Source organism: Coffea arabica, chromosome 5c (assembly GCF_036785885.1).
Source record: "Coffea arabica cultivar ET-39 chromosome 5c, Coffea Arabica ET-39 HiFi, whole genome shotgun sequence".
NCBI classification, from domain to species: domain Eukaryota; kingdom Viridiplantae; phylum Streptophyta; class Magnoliopsida; order Gentianales; family Rubiaceae; genus Coffea; species Coffea arabica.
In genome coordinates this window covers 39719176-39736314 of record NC_092319.1, presented here as the reverse complement: position 1 = coordinate 39736314, position 17139 = coordinate 39719176, and the positions used below count along the sequence as shown (strand labels likewise).

General features: G+C 33.6%; 2 protein-coding genes across 3 annotated transcripts; both read right to left on the bottom strand.

Annotated features, from left to right (window-relative positions):
- Positions 1-2415: 2415 nt before the first annotated feature.
- On the bottom strand, positions 2416-8585 carry LOC113723420 (glutamate receptor 3.7). Of its 2 annotated transcripts, XM_072050882.1 has the most exons (7): positions 8407-8585; positions 7843-8303; positions 5047-6392; positions 4405-4682; positions 4160-4191; positions 3383-3792; positions 2416-3114 (listed from the first exon to the last, which is right to left on the bottom strand). In XM_072050882.1, the coding sequence occupies exons 2-7, from the start codon at positions 8096-8098 to the stop codon at positions 2698-2700; spliced, it is 2739 nt and encodes a 912-aa protein (XP_071906983.1). In that variant the 5' UTR covers positions 8099-8303; positions 8407-8585; the 3' UTR covers positions 2416-2697. The 2 variants fall into 2 exon arrangements, with proteins under 2 accessions (XP_071906983.1, XP_027102304.2); XM_027246503.2 differs by lacking the exon at positions 8407-8585 and having other exon boundaries at positions 5047-6384; positions 7843-7978.
- Positions 8586-13925: 5340 nt separating this feature from the next.
- LOC113688833 (uncharacterized) lies at positions 13926-15070 on the bottom strand. The gene is made up of 2 exons (XM_027206634.2): positions 14947-15070; positions 13926-14675 (listed from the first exon to the last, which is right to left on the bottom strand). Exons 1-2 carry the CDS (start codon positions 15013-15015, stop codon positions 14106-14108), a joined length of 639 nt encoding a protein of 212 aa, XP_027062435.1. The 5' UTR covers positions 15016-15070; the 3' UTR covers positions 13926-14105.
- Between the last annotated feature and the right edge of the window lie 2069 nt (positions 15071-17139).

Sequence of the window (17139 nt, the reverse complement as noted above, 5' to 3'; positions counted from 1 at the left end):
CTTCACTTCTCCCCCCAACAATTTGTAAATTAACTCATTTTGATTGTAGCACAAAATCTCTCCATATGTGTTAACCATGTTCGTTTGGATTGCTAGTTTTTAGAGAAATTCTTTACTTTCCCGTTCGCAAAAAAAAATTATATTAATACATTTTCTAAATACTTTTTAATTTTACACGTATCATGTTATAGAAAATACTACAGTATTATTTTGGCTAGTTTAGGATAATCACCAAAGCATAAGTGACAAGAAGATATATATATATATATATATATATATTGAAGGAGACAAAATAGATATTCTCTACTGGCCTATCTGAAATATGGAACTGTAATGTAGGGTGGATGTTTTGGGACTGTTCTCTGATTCTGGAGAAGATATTTTCTCTAAAGACAAGCATTCGCTTTGTTTTTTTTTTTTTTTGTTTTTTTTTTTTATCAAAACGGTAACATCGCTTTGTTTAAAATGCAAAGATTTTGTCACCTGTCCAAATCAACTTTACAGATTCACCAGATGGGCCAAACAAGGGGAAGGAATAGGCATCTGCTTGGAAATAAACAGGGTGCAATGTGCCAGCTCATATATGGCGCCAACAGTCTCTTGGGCCGTTGATACAACCTAGACATGGTTGTGTTTGGATTGTATTTTTCATAGATTTTTCATTGAAAAATTACTGTAACGATTTAATGTATGTGAGGTAAAAAAGTGATAGGGAAATGTGTTCACGAAAAACAAAGCCATTATCCAAACAAGTTTTGGTGGAGGTGGGAGGTCAAGGAGTCAAGGGTTCAACCCTTGCTTTCTATCTTGTCACTTAATTGTGATTTTCTCTGACAAGAAAATTCCGTTGGCTCCTCCTCACTAGGCTAGAGTAAATTATACAAATATTATCGTTGCACTAAAAAAAATTAGCAGCTAATATACGGCAAATTGTACCAAATGTACACTATGTTAAAGCTTCCATTTTGATGGCTATTTTCGATAAAAGAAATTTTTAACTGATTTTCAAAAACATTTCCTAATTGAATTTTTTTCAAAAAATAATTTTGGTTTCTTTGAATCATATTTACATGCACCCTTGTCCAAAAAAAAAAAGAATGCTATAGTGATGCTTTGTCTTCTGAAAAATGCCATCCACTCATATAAATGACCATTGGATAGATAGGAAAAAGTGAAAGTAGCACCAGTGCACCTAAGCACCTTCAACCATTAAATGGTTGTTCACACGTCAACCAAATTCTTGTTTGTGGATGCCAGTAGAAATGTAGAGTCTTAGTCCTGGCTTTTTATTCATTTCACAACATCTCTAATTTTTTTTCATGTGGTCTTTTTGGAAGCGTGTAGAATAGATGCCATCATTTATCTATTTGAAAAGGTGAAAAAGGATTAGCATTTGTACATTTTAAATGATTTAGGCCTGGTTTAAAATTGCTATGGTTTATAAAAAAAAGTACTTCTGACATAAGTGTTTTTAAATTATCAAAAATTGGACTCGCTAAGTTTCGAGAAATTAGTTACCAAATACTTAAGAAGGATTTTTAATGCTTAAAAGCCCTTTTTTGGTAGACCGTGCTAACTCCAAACGAGGCCTTAGTCCACTTTTAATATGAACGGTGAGGTTGAAAATTGGAAACCATCAAATCAACAAAGTAGTGGACGAAAATTATAACAGCAAGGAGATTTGATTGTAAATATCCTTTATTTTGCTTTGAAGCAAGGTGATGATGCCGCAGAGGACTGATTTAGTTAGTGGCTACAATTAAGACTCAAAACTTGGATGTCTTGGATTTAAAACCAATTTTTCCTTTCTTCACTTTTTTAATCTCATCATTATCTAGCTAAGAGCCAAAAAAAAAAAAAAAAAAAAAAAGGGCAATGACCAACATTTTAACACTCCCATACTTTTTTTTTATAAATTTTTTTTCAATAATCACCTAAACATGAAATCAAAACTTGTTCTCTTTCTCTGTTTTTTTCTTTTTTTTTTTTGTTGGTAGGGGTATAGATTAGAAATCCTTTTCCTATAAAAATGTATTTGGACCTTTCTCCCTCTCATCACCAAAGGCTAAAATATTGTACATCACCTGAGCGTGTGAGCCCATGAGGAGATGGACCAGGACAGTTGGATTAAGTGAAAAGGGACCAGCACCTTCCGTTTTCCCATACGTATTGGCCCACAAATTAAATAGAGTTAAAGAGGCAGTTGTTTGACTGACTCGGTGCATTAAACATATGGTTCCAATAGCGTACTTGGATAGAAGATTATTTGGAATAAACACCGTAATATTTTTTTTTTTGATACTTCTGTGATGTAATCAAATGTACCACGGTCCAAACAGACGAAGCTACATGTTTTTGAACAACATGAAGAATCATAACCGGTTGCAGGATTATGCGTAGAACATTGTGAACCAGTTCAGCAATGAGAAATTGTTGCAGTAAACTCTTGTCCCAACCTGTTAGATCTGTTAGATCTATTCCATTTGTTACATTGAAAGGACAAACTATACTGTAAGCTAGACTCAACAACTAAGTAGCTAACTAGGTCGTGTCAAGGAATACAAGAGAAAATCTTTAACCTAAAAGTACATATATACACCGTCTATGGCTAAGGATTCTTTTTGATGGTAGGAACTTAGCTTTGCAACAAAGGATAACTGAAAAAAGTTACAAGCTTGATGGTAGGAATTTAGCTTGTCAACTCACTTGAGACTGAGAGTTGTTGTGCTGATTGAAGTATCTTTTGATTGCCTCTTCCTTCTCATCAATGAAGTCAAAGAAGTTGTGAAGGACCTTTGAACAATGTACGTTTGATGAGAGTGTGGTTGAAGAAGTAGGAGTTTCCATCTGCTTCTTCTGGTACCTTGCATATTGCCTAGCAACTCTGAATAGAAACAGTAAAAGGGCTCCAAGGCTGAAAACACCGCATAGTATAAACAGTTCCAAAAAGCTTCTTAAATGCAGCTGATTAGGATCAGGGTTGTGTATCCTCTGTGCTGGACATTCTGGCTTACAGAACCATTTGTGATGGATCTCCTGGAGTTTCCCACTCTCTGCAAGCTTTAGGATTGCTGTTGACATGTCCACTGCAAGGGGGGAGTCCTTCTGAAAAGCCTGAATTGTAAGATAAGTAAGATAAACAAACAGAAGATGCCCACAGGAAAAGAAACGTAGCTTTTACAAGTTTGAGACAAAATGTTTAAATTATTCCAAGCTTATAACATGACTGAAGAACCGAGAAACTAGATGAGATGCCACATTTTTCCAGAGTTGTGTACTGTTCTGCATTTCTGCATAACAAATTTGCTTTTCTTCGGCTTCAGATATAACTATCCAAATAAAATCAGATTTGCATGCAAGAAATCATAAAGTCGCCACTTACAAAGCCCCAACCACCCTTTGTAAATGGCTGTCCAACAATTATAAAATCAGTGCGGTTGGAAAGAAACAATTCAATGTACGGAAGCTCGTCCACTATAGCAGCCACCCCTCCAGATTTTGGCCCTTGCCTGAGGGCTTTCTCATATTCTTCTGGGGAGCCTAGAGACACAAGTCTTGATTTTCGTATGTTGAGATTGTCCTTTAGATAGCTATAAGCAAATGATCCGACTTGATAACCAATAGGCCAATCACTGGCAATCAAGCTGTCAATTCCCGTGATAGTAGATGATGAAAGCTGCTGGACTGTAAGGATTGATGTCAAGCTTGCTGTGTAACTTGATGTAACAACCATCAAGAGGAAGAGCCAGACCACCATCACCATTCGTGACAGCGGGCTTATTGTTTTTTCTTCTGAAATTAGAAAAAAATAAACTGTTACACAACATTTCTACGTGTACTTAGTTGTATTTGACAGAAAATGCAAGCAATTCCAAAGACACAGAGAAATGCTGATAGAGAAGATCATATGTTTTAGGTTTTGTAAAAGAAATTGCAGATAGCATATGAGAGAGACTAGGATGTGAAAAGCCTTTCAGCAAAATAGCAACATGCCCTACACACTTTCTTCTCTAGTTTAAGGCTAGTTCAGAATCTCTATAGCCTATACAATGCTAGCTAAAAGAACATTTTACAAACCAAACACTAACTGATATGGATCCATGCAAGTATTAGTTTTACATATAACATGTCAACACAACTACCGATGTACTGTACTTACGATTTGTCTTGAATAGAGTTGAGAAGCTAAACCTGCATCAACAAATTGATCAGAGTTAATTACTGTTCAGTAAACGAAAATTTAGTAAAACAATATCAAGAGTGAAATGGTGCCTGGAACTTACATGGTTCAGGTTTTGTCTGCTTAAGCAACAGAAGTTCAATATGGTCACATGAAAATTAGTGAAATCAAAAGTGCAAGTCTCAAGTGTGAAATGAGTGAATGAATACTGAAAAAGGGCTTACAGGAACATTGTTCTAAGCTGTTGTTTAGGAGGGCCACGAAATTCATCATTGACGCGATGCTCAAGTATCCATATAACAACTGCTATTACAACAAAAGAGATTGCAATGACAGCCCAAAGTTTCAATGCAAAGGGTTTGACAAAGACCCAAGGAGTTGACTTTGAATTGTCAATAGGAACAACTATGACAAGCCCAGTAGCAGCAAAGGGCTGAGTGAAATCAGCGTTCCTCGTTCTGTTTGTCACAATAGCAATATCCCCAATAGCTGCATCAAAAACCTGCAACATACCTTTAAAGAATGAACCAAGTATGCCCTTAAAGAGTGAGTAATAGATCCCCTCCACATTGGACATGTCAAATGAAGATGGAAACAAAAGATAAGCCACTGAAATGTCAGTAATATCAGTTAGGCTTTGGCAAAAATAACTTTCTGCACATTGCAATTGTTTATGACAAATCTTCACTTTTAGCCAACTTTGGTGTTCTCTTTTGATACTTGTTCTCTGTAGCTATATTCATAATGGATTTATGCTTGACCAAATGTGTATTAAGTCTAGAAGAGTAAAGATTAAGAATTGTGTATCTAACAATATCAGAATCTTAGATAAATTAAATGAATGGCAAAGCATGTGTGATACTTACACCATCAGCCACCATTTTCACCAAAGCATCATAGTTTGGATTGGAAAGACCATTGCCAAAAGGCACAAATGTGGAAGGAACATCATATGGAACTAGTTGTCGTGCCTCATCAAACAGGTTAATGCAATAACCTTGAACATTGTGGCTTTTGTCCAATTCAGTTACAAACTCTGTAAAACTGGCCCTCTTGGGAATTCCAATTCTGAGTGGCCTTCCGCCATTGGCAATCACCCATCCACGTGGCTTTTTAGTCATCCCACCAGGCCATGTAACATTGTCAATCTTTTGATCTGGATGGGAATAGCTGGTCTGATTTTCCTTGCGGAATTCAGGTGGCAAAAGAGAGAAACCAGTATGGTTTGACCAATAACTGACTACGCGGGTTACCATTCGCACAATGTTGACAACCTCATAACCAGTTATGATAATGTTCCTATCTGCATTAAATCGAATCTGGCCAGTTAAGCCAGTGAGGTTTGTTTCTGACAAAATTTTGAGCAGAAGTTCTCCACCATTGAAAACTTTAAACTTCCCGAGCTGCATCCTATTTGTCTTTGCATCTTGTAATGTGCCGCTGGAAGAAAATGAAATGTTGATATGCTGTTTTAAAATTTTGTCGATTGCATGTGCAACTGCCCATACTGTGTCATATGCATAAAGTCCATACACATTCAATCCTGAATGTACTGTATCTCTTTGCTGTAGTTTCCTCCACCGAGACACAAAGGCTTTCTTCAGGGTGGTTGTAGGAGTATGAGGCCGAAACACAATTACACCTTCAAGAATGCTGAACAAATCTTGATTGTCTTTTGATAGTGAATCTAAAGTGGAAGAAAGCCAATCAGTTGCAAGCCAAACATATTCACTAGTCATCATGTTGAGCTGCTGTGCTATGTGGAAGAATCTCAACATTGGGTCAGGATTAATGTGCACAACATAAACACGAGGACCTAAATACTTGGAATTGTTAAGAACGTCAGTAATAAAATTCACATCAAATTGAGATGGTAAGGCTAGTTTATAAGAAATTTTAGCCATCTTCTCTGTGAGCTCATCCCCTAAAACAGATATCCCATTTCTTCCATAATCATTGTCAATAAAGATGGCAATAACCTCTTTCCATCCATAAAAGTTGATAAAATCAGCCACAGCCTCCATTTGATAAAAGTCACTATGTGTACTTCGTAGAAAGTAAGGAAATTGTAAGGCTGATAAAGTTGGATCAGTGGCAGCATACGAGACAAGGGGCACATGAAGCCCATTAGCAATTTGAGAGATCATATGAGCTATCGGAGAAGACTCTGGGCCAATAATTGCAACTACTTCATTATCAAGTACCTGAAATGCTGACAGAAGCTATTGAATCAAGACAGCATAATCTATAAGTAAGAACTCTGACCTGCATACTGAAGACCTAATATTGAAGAAGGAAAACAAACTATAAGCAAAAAGCAGAAGATTTTTTATCTTCAACTAACAAAGGATTAAATTGGTATGCTCCAGATCAAAACTTATTCATGTTCGACTTCAGATTCTTTCAACAATTTAAGATGATGGTATAGAACGCTTATTGAATAATGTTTTTGCCCCTTATAGCTAGAAGCCATACCTCATAACCTCAAGCTAGGCACACTGCAGTCAGGTGATGGAATACAAGATTGCAAAGTTTCATAAAAGATAACATGACTTTTGCTTTCTTAGTTTAGACGATTTCACTTCAAACAAGTCTAGGGATAGTAGACAATAAATATGTAGTAATAAGAGCAGAAAATGCCATCCCTCAAGTTTGTTCCATCTGTGATACTGAAAAATGGAAGGTTATAGGAATGAGTGAGCTTCTCAGGATTACATACTGCCAGCAAAAGAGAAAGTATCACTCCCCTCTCACTCTTAACGCATGTAACCTTTTTTTTGTTCCCTCTTTAAGGATATTTCTCTTTCAAGTAAAAAATTGTAAGTTGTTGAAGTTTGGGGAGAAACAAGAATAGCAATTTAAAGAATTGCAACATATGAAATGAGAAAGAAATTAAAAGAAAGGCATCAATTGATAAGCTAAAACCTTAATCTGGAAGAAAATACCAGTTGAAGTCAAGGGTGAGGATGATGCAACACTTGGACAATAATTAATTTGGTAATAGCCATCACACTAAGCATGCAGAGTCTGTACATAGTAGATTCTGGAAAGGCATCATAATTTTGTTAATTTAAGGTTATTAAAGGGAGAAGCAGTTAGATTCAAGAAATAATTAGATCTGAAGGATGTAAAAGATGCATGTAGAATATGGAGCACACTCTGGCTTCGCCACAAACTATAGAAAGAGCATATCAACTGTGTAGAAGACCTTACATAATCCAAATGGAACTGAGATTCAATTATCATATATACTTCTTTGTGCAACCTTCTGAGAGGGCGAGGACTCGTAGCATCTTAAACAAGGACAAATTTGAATTGCAAAGGCGGGTAAAATTTGCATAAACTGGCCAGATGTTTCATTCATCGGTTCTTTACATTTCCTTTCTCTTTTCATATACTTGAATTAGATTAAGCCTGCTCTAATCCATACAATACAACAGTAAAAATCTTCACATAACAGTCTCGTAAATCAACCAATGTCCTTAGAAATAAATCAAAACTATCACTACAGAGTTCATAGTCAAATAGTAGCCTCGCATCTTTGAGCCATAGGAGATATACAATTCAGCACCAAGAAATAATTATTTCAAACACATACCAGACAGAATTAGATAAAAATATGTGTGTTAACAAAAATAGCAATTGAGACTTTAGATAGGTACCTCTCATGGATCCTAAAAAGACGTTGCATTCAGCATCCTCCTTAATCAACTTCAATTGGGTTCCATTCAGGATTCGAGGATCAGCATTGATATCCGAAACAGCAAGTTCCATGGCAGCCTTTGCAGCTCTGCCAATAACTGAATTGAAAGTAAAAACTGCACCAATTTTTACAACACTAGGCCTTTGACAGTCCACAGAATTGTCAAGTAGCACCAATAGCAGAAAGATTACTAGCATCAGCACTGTCAGTTTCATGTTTGAAACAGCACAACAATAACACCAAAAGGAAAAAAGGCTAACTGAAATAATTCTTAAAGTTTGAAATTATTTTATTCTTTCTGCTAAATACTGCAAGAAATGAAAAGGGACTGCTTAAAATGTGAATTTGATGCAACCCTTTAACCATCTGCTATTATGGAGCAGAGAAAACCATCCACCGTGACCATCCTTGTCGAGCAGTCTGCAAAATTGAAACTTGGCTTTTTACTACGGGTGAAGACTTGACCTGGAAAGTAAAGATTAAAAGGAAGAAAAAGAGAATTCAAAATGGGATTTGTCTGTACAATGCAGAAGTTGGAAAAATGTATCGAATGACAGAAAATGGGAATCTGCTTTAAATCGTGGAGAAAACTTTGGTAAGCGTAGAACAAAGAATCCAATTAAAGGAGAGGACTTTATGGAGTTAGGCTACAATTCATGAAAGGGATGGAAGCTGATATATTTAGTACAATGACCAGATGCATGCTTTAATGCACTCTTGAACTTAGCTAAATGAAAAGTCTTTTCCCAGAGAAGTTTTTTTTTTTTTTTTTTTTTTTTTGTACTTTGAGGAATTTTCTCCGAGAAGTTACTAGCGCGATATTTGTAGCCTTGGTCTGAGTAAAAGAAAATAAGATAAAGGGCAAAGTTGACATTTAATTGTTCATAGTCTAGAGTATTTTGTTTTTTCTAAAGGCTACAAACCTTTACACTTTTTTTATATTTTTTTTTATGAAATGTTATTATAAAACAGAAGAATAAACTTTATTGTTAAAAAAAAATGAGGAAGAAGAATATTACCCTAGTTTCCAAACTTTGAACCTCAATCTTTTTTGGCTACTTTATGTTTCATAGGTATTTTGAAAGGATATTGCGTTTAAAAAGATAAAATAAGCAAGTCTTTAATATTTTTTTCCTTTACATAATCCAAAAATCAAAACTGAACTTTTCCTTGGAAATGACATGAACATCTTAGTAGAAATATAGAATGCGCTACATTTTTCGTTCTTTTATGCTGTAGAACGCATCATATATTTGTAAATAAACTTGAGACGACATAATTTAAAACTACGAAAAATATGAAGGTTTAACGGTATTTTGATTAAAGAAAATGTGTATCTTATATATCATGTGACGAGAAATAAATGGATAAACTACCAACTTAAAGAATCGTGATGAACCCTAATTGCAGGAAATAAATGTATGGATTACCTTTTTCTTTTTTATATGATTACAGGTAATCCACAATTAATATGTAAGATCAATGTATGAATTACTAGTTTACTACCTCATAGCATCATAATGAAAGCCCTTCATTTACAACGGAAGAATAACAAATGTCTCTTTTGGGTCAATTAATAGAGACAAAACTTAAAACCATGGTGGATGCCTCGACATTGATGTACAATATAGAGTCTAAGACTATCTGTCCCTTGAACAGTGAATTATTCCTTAAAAAAAATAGTGAATTATTTATCAAAATTTATTTATTTGTATTATTAATATATTTTTTATTTTATATACATCATATCAAAAAAGTGTTACAGTATATTTTTCAAAAAATTATCTTAAATAATCTATTATCCAAATAGGACTTATTTCTTGGCAAATGATTAAGGCGGGCAAATGGGTCCTTGCAAGTTGATAATGAAGTGAAAGACAACCCACTAAAGAGTACAATTTCCAAAAGTGGTTGTGAAAGATCTTTTGTTCTTTTTCTAGAAATACACAAGAAGCAAAACTTCTTTTTGATTTGACACCATTTTGGATGAGATTATCTTTTCCCTATAATTGCGCCCCTCAATTGTATTGTAGAATAGCCTGAATTAAATTCAAATACTCAAACTGTAGAATACAGTTTAGACTCTTGTATACTACACACACACATATATTAGTATTACATCACATAATTATATTATTTCAAAATATTTTTTTTGTCAAATTTAGATCGTCAACATCATAATACAATGTTTGTATTATTTCATTTGCTTTAGACAATAGGCTTTAGAACACATAATTTAAAAGTCATAAATGTAAAAAATTTCAAACTTTTCTGAACTTTGAGGTTAATTTATAGCTTAAAATTCAGAGAAACAAATACTAAGACCATTATGTTTTGTCAAATTTATTTTATTTTCATAATATCATTACATTTATTAAATCACAAAGGTTGTAATGTATTATATACACAACAACAATGTTAAGTTGAAACAACATACATGCACAAGCCAAACGTGGAGCAGTAAACAACATCGATAATTAGTAGTAAAGTAAAGATTTAAATTGTCAAGGTAAAATACCAGAAAATTTCCTGTGGTTTGTTAAATATTCAATTTAACTCTCTCTGATTTAAAAAACTACACTACAGCTTTTCATGGTTTCAACTAAATTGAAAATTGGACGGAAAGCATCAAATCTAATGGTTAAGCGTGAATTGTCAATTTTGCCCCGTTATAAATGAACTCCTTGTGTAACATGTCATAATATCAAAAGCCCTCATATACCCAATCCCAATCCCAAGTTGACGAGGATTAAATGACTAATCCAAATTAAGTTGGAAATTTCCTTATTTTTTTTACCGATCACCAATTATAATTTTAAGAGCGAATCCCAATCCCATGTTAATGAGGATTGGACGACTAAACCAAATTAAGTTGGAAATTTCTTTTTTTTTTTATTTATCGGTCACCTAGCATAACTTTAAGAAGAGAGGGTTAAGTTAGGTAACGAGGTAGAAGGGATTGTAAATAGAGATTTAGGATCTAAGATCTGTCACTTAAAAAAAGGCATAAATCTAGAAAGAAACAATTATAAATCTAGAACGAGACAAATTATTTACATTTATTCGCTATAGTATTCCCCCCTCCTCCTCCCCTCCCCACCCCCAATCCCCTCCAAGAAAAAATTAGTTTTTGATAGTCGTTATTATACTTCTTGACATTTTGAATTTGTGTAGTTGTTATTCTTTTGAACTAGTATTTGTTTTCCAAGGAACATCTCACTTAAATAATTTGGGCAATTACCATTCTTTTGACTTATATTTGCTAATTTTAATACTCCCTTTGTCCCATTTTGATAGTTTTAGTTTTTTTTCACACAATTTAAGAAAAATTAGTTAATTTTGTTGGAAAAACAAATTTAGATTGCTATTTTTCTAAAATACCCTTACATTAAATAAAGTTAGCTTTTCATATATGAATATGTTTTGGAAAATCTAAATGCATTAAATGGGGTATGTTATATTCAATACTAACAATCTATATTAAATAAAGTAGTTTATAGTAATAACAATTTATATTAAATAAGAATATTTTAGAGAAATTAAAAGACAACTACATTTTTTAATTAGAAAGTAAACTATAATTTGGGACAGATGAAAAAAAAATAGGACTATCAAAGTAGTCGAGGAAATACTAGATTGTTTCTTTTAGCCCCGAGTACCGGAACTTTTTCTCTTCGCTTGTTTTTCTGTTCTTTGCCCGTGAGTAATCAATTCTCTGATTTTGCATAAGGTTGACTTCACTTTTTGTGGATCCTAATGCTTGACTTTGATTTTTGTAGACTAGTGCTTTGACTTCGACCCTTTGTTGCTCATTGTGGCATTAGCATATTTGGTTGTTGGATCTTAGGCCACCATATTGGAATTCCTGGTTGCTTTCATACTTGGTCAATTTTTTTTCTCATTTTTTTAATGTAAGTGAAAAGTTTTAAATTCGAAACATTTCACTTACACTCATCTACCTGTATCACTGAATCCATCCCTCCTATAATTTGTTTGGATAGAGTATTATTTGAAATATTATTTGGAATAATTATTGTAACACATTTTATGATGTAATGTATGTGAAATAAAAAGGTGGTTAGAAATATAAAAAGATGGGTTGGAAAATATGTTTATGATGCAAGCGAAATATTATTTGGGATAATTTTACTATCCAAACAAACTTGTGCATGTAACCCCTTTTTAATTACTTTTTATGATGTTATGTATGTGAGATAAAAAGATGATTGGGAATATAAAAAGATGGGTTAGGAAATGTGTTTCTAATGTGAGCAAGATATTATTTGGGATAATTTCACTATCTAAACAAACCACTACTATTTACAATCTATATTTAAGCACCTTCAGTTTATGCTCAAGGGCTTGATTTTTTTTTTTTTTTTTTTTTTTTTGGGGTCAAAACTTGGATAGTGCACGTGCTCTTGATGGAAAGTAGGATAAGGAAGCAAAATGTATAAAAATTTATATTATTATTTTAAAAAGTATTCATAAGTTGGTTTTTCATTGAATGAAATTCCACAGTAAATTGCCCTTTTTTATGCAGTTCTTGATCTTATTAGTAATGATTTTTTTATTTTCAAAATTAAGTGTTCATTTTTGTATCTTTTTCGTTACTCTTGACATTTTTTATTTGCTTTGCTAATGGATTTTCTATTGTTTTCCTTTCTTAAAATTACTATAAGCGAAGGATTGTTTATGGAATCAGGGCATATTATGATAAATAAGGAAAAAAAAGTTTTTTTTTTTCAAGATAAATTGTATATTGAAGACTAGTTACTTGTTCTATTGGATTCTATGCCTTAAACCCCCCAAGGATTTCGACTTTAAGCTGTCAAGTCTTTGTGTTCATTGCAGGGTATCTCTCAATAACGCATGGTGGTTCACTAAGTACGTTCATTTTACCAAGAGATTTAGCTCAGTGATACTAAAGTCATCTCCAAAACTATGAGGTCAAGTTCGAGTTTCAATAGAGCCAATGTTAATAACAATAATAATAATAATAATAATAATAATGAATAAAAAATCGTATCACAACGAAAAAACCACGTGGACCACCACAACGACAGCATATTTTAATATAGAATGCACGAGTATTTTTAATTTAATTTTCTTCAAATTATTTTGTTTAAGATAATTGGCCTTTCGGAGTCCACCAAGTTATTTTACAAACTAGTGCGTTTGTTTTTAACTTATAAAATTATACCTGAAAAATTATACCCTAATTAACATATAATTTATACGCTCAGATACAAACTAAATAATGGTTTATCTCCTTAATTTTAGAAATTTCTATGCTTATATATATATATTACTTTAACATGTCGTCATTTTCAGTCAATTTTTGCAGGCGAACTCAAAATTTAATTTGGTACAGTCACTTTCGTGTTTGAAAGTTCTATAGGTTCGAATTGGTACAGTATTAAACGCTTGAAAATTTATTCCTCTTCTAGGAACGGGGGAGGAGCCCAGCTAGGATATTTTGTTGGGGTTTTACGGGTCCTAGACTGGGCTAGTTTTATCAACTTTTATTCTGTACCCTAATAAGGATGGGCCTAACTAAGAGAGATGTTTGCCCGTCCAAGCAAGAAAAAACCAGTCAAGTTACAAGTGTGCTGCAATCTACTTTCCAAGTAGGCCTAAACAAAATATAGAAAATTTACACCCAAAAAAAAAAGAGTAAACTGTCTACAAAATCAGTAAAAGTTCCAAAAATATGTACTCCACACACACACACACACACACACACACATATATATATATATGGATAAATTTTATATATACTGACAGTGTATACATTATTATTATTAAATATATGATATATATGCAACAGTTGGATTTCAAATTCAAAATTTAAATAGCTGTCATTCATCCAAAATTGACAGAGTATACACTGTTAGTGTAGAAAATATTAATAATATATATGTATTTATATGTGTGTGTATATTCATCCAATCAGCAATTTTCATCCATAAGTTCTCATTTAGAAGCTTGTGTATTGCACATTGATACAATTATTTGAAATAAGAATCCGTATAAGCTGTCTACATGAAAATGTCCTGGAAATGACATTCCTTGACAAACCCTTTTACAATTTTGTGACATGTACAAAAAGCGAATGTGACTTGTTAAATCTATTACAAATGGCTTGCTTTTCGGGAGCATTCAGCAGCTCTGCGGTACCATTTAACAAGTTGAATAGATTTTGATGAAATTATTGCAAGATCAATCAGAAAGCTTTGAGAAACTGAGCCTTCTGAGCTGATCAGTAATAGGAGAAGACCATCCTTTCCCAGAATTCCCACATTTTAGATCCACAATTTCGACTATTCGAGTTTTTCGCCTCTCTTGACAGCCTCTGGCTGGAGTTCTTTCCAGAGAAATGTCTTCTGATTCCAACATAGGAATGGATTGAGCAGATGGACTTTGATTATGAACTTTCTTTCGACTGCTTATTCCTGATGATCTTCTTGTATCACTGCTTAAAATGCTGCTTTTGCAACCAGTACTAGTGCTGTTTCTCTGATCAGATTTAGTCTTCTTGACTTGTACTGATCTTCTTCTTTTCTCACAACAGTAGACTGAAACTGGCACAGTAGCATTGGTAGGTCTTCGTCTAGAAGACACGGAATCCAACTCTTGCATCATAAGAACTCTTACTTTGCCAATGCTTCCAACACCAAATGTTGGCTCTTCACATTCCTTATTAAGCCTCCTAGTTTGAGCCATTTCCTTCATAGCTTGCTTTGAAGCAAAAGCTTCAGGCGAACTCCAGATGGGATTGATCTCAATTTTCTGAAAAAGAGCAGAGTTACTAATATAAGAGAAAGATGCAGTTCGACTAATGAAACAGTTATCAGCAGATTGTTGATTAGAAACTTCATATCAGAAACTGGGAATCAAATTACCTAAAGAGGATTGACAAAACTCAGGACATATAAGAGCATCAAATAGCAAGAAATTGTATCTGTCTAAAGCACATGGTCTATGTTGATCAAACAACTCTTCAGAAATATAAGAAAAAGAAGTTAATCAAACAAGAGGAGGATGCAACTTGAGTATGTACCAGGAGGATGGAGAAACCAAAAGCTGGTGGATTCACTGTGGTGCAGAGGAATGGCTTAGAAAAGGGCATTAAAAAGCAATTCGTGGACCTTTCTAAATCCCAAAATTATTAGAGGACAAAATGGGAGAAAATTTTGGAATCATTACGTTTGGCTTTTGACAACCTTAAAATATTTGTTGCAGGCAATCAAGGCAACGTTTATTAGGGGACCGACAAGTCCGGTGAACACTTGGTCAAAACCAATTCCTATTGTGTTAAATCTACTTATAATTGGATGAGTTTCAAGAAGAGAAATGATATTTTCACTTTAAAGTACTCCTCTGGCACTCCACTTTTCTTCACATATAAAAAGTTAGGTTGGCATGACACGAGAAAACTCGGAGTGCAAATATCTTTCTATTTTTTTTTAACAGGAGAGGGATAGGATTTAAAAAACGAGAAGGGGTAAAGGGATTAAAATCGAGGACCTCTAATTTTTGAATTTTCAACCTTATTCACTAAATAAGGTCTTCTCGACTGGAGTGCAAATATCACTTGCTTTTGAGAGAATAAAAGATGAAAAAGTGTGTGCTTGGAGAACTTATTTTCAAAAAGGTTATATGTTTAGCTTTTTTTTTTTAAGAGTGCTTGAAATTAATTATAATTAGCAATATACATTTTGGATAAAGCCATTACAAATGTTTATGAAATTACTTATCATAAATATTTTCTTCATGAATTAGCCTATGCAAGAATTGTTACTTTTTTGGATATTATTTTACTTGATTGTAGACTGTCGAACAAAGACCTTTGTAGGCATGTATTAATTAAGGTTCAATGTGAAGAAATTTTCGCCACGAATGGTTGAGCCGACTAATTAGTGTTAATCCATTAATTCTTGAACAGCGACAAATACCAGCTCAGGAATATGGCGTAATGAGCTGGAGAGTGGGCGCAGGGCAGTTGACTAGGACCTTATAGATGGGGCCATATCTCAGATGCTAACTTTGATTAATTCTTAGGTTGCTTTAATCTAATTCATGAACCCATGTGAAAGTGAGCAAGGATTGTTGTTAATATTTTGCATTAATCTAATTCATTTAAAGAGAAAATGATTAGAACCTTTCCCTTAAAATTTGTGACCTTGTCCTACATAAGGGGAGTCAATTGTAATAACTCAAATTACGTACATTTCTCTTGTGATAATTATGTTAACTTTGAGGGACTGTCCGATGGTTAGAGAAGGATTCTTAGAGTCTTTCTTATTATCAAATTCAAGATTCAAATTCTAGAAAGGGTACAAGAAGTGGTGGGAGGGTTAAAAAAAAAAAGAAAAAAAAGAGTATATATGAATTTTGGATGATAAAATATCTGATGATGAAGTAAATTGAAGAATTGAAGTTATTTATTTTGATCCAGTGTATCGTTGTAGCATGATAAACTGATCACAAGTATTTTAAGGTCCACATAAACACCCCCCCCCCCAAAAAAAACACCAGCATGAGCCTTCTTAAGTGTTAAAAAATGGGTCATTTTAAGGTTAATAATTTTTACCTCTATTTAATTTTGCACACAAAAATGAAAAATAAAAATTAAATAAAAAGGACCTTAAGTTTGTTGCTTCCCTTTCTTTCCATCACATTCAAAATAATAACTTTCTCCAACTTTCCCCCAACTGATGCATCCGTTGTCTTAAGTTTATTTTTTAAAACGACTTTCCTTTTTTTTTTTTTCAAAAATGTTTTTCTAATAGGAAAAGGGTGGGATTTATCATTTAAGAAACAAGAGGGGTAGAGAAATTAGAATCCAGAACCTCTATGTTTTAGGATTTTAATTTTGGCCATTAGACCAAAGCCTCGTTGACGAAAGATATTATATTTGTTTTTTTTTTCTAATAATAGAAGAACTTGAATTCAGAACTTCCTACGTACAATCTCTTCTTCCTTAATTACCATCCAATCTAACCCTGCCCCAATAAAATTATCTTAAGTAAGTCACACAAAAAGGTGTGCCAAAATAACACAATATATGTAATACAAACTTCGCTTTGTTATCCAATTTTGTTCTCGACGTAGCATTTCAATTGGATGGATGCGATTATGTTGATATTGTCACATATTATGCCAAAATTTAGGTAGGGACCTATTAGAGTTCATATTGCTACGACGTCCGGTAAGGCTTTGTCCCACCATTTCTGTTTTACTTAAGAAAAAA

Excerpts from the sequence above, each read along its gene's own strand:
- LOC113723420 (XM_072050882.1), bottom strand. The coding sequence starts at position 8,098 with ATGAAACTGACAGTGCTGATGCTAGTAATCTTTCTGCTATTGGTGCTA. Across the intron at positions 4,683-5,046 it reads TGAAAATGGTGGCTGATGGT|GTTTTTGATGCAGCTATTGG; the intron begins GTAAGTATCACA and ends GGTATGTTGCAG. Across the intron at positions 3,115-3,382 it reads CAAAGGGTGGTTGGGGCTTT|GCTTTTCAGAAGGACTCCCC; the intron begins GTAAGTGGCGAC and ends CTTACAATTCAG.
- LOC113688833 (XM_027206634.2), bottom strand. The coding sequence starts at position 15,015 with ATGCCCTTTTCTAAGCCATTCCTCTGCACCACAGTGAATCCACCAGCT. Across the intron at positions 14,676-14,946 it reads TTGGTTTCTCCATCCTCCTG|AAAATTGAGATCAATCCCAT; the intron begins GTACATACTCAA and ends GCTCTTTTTCAG.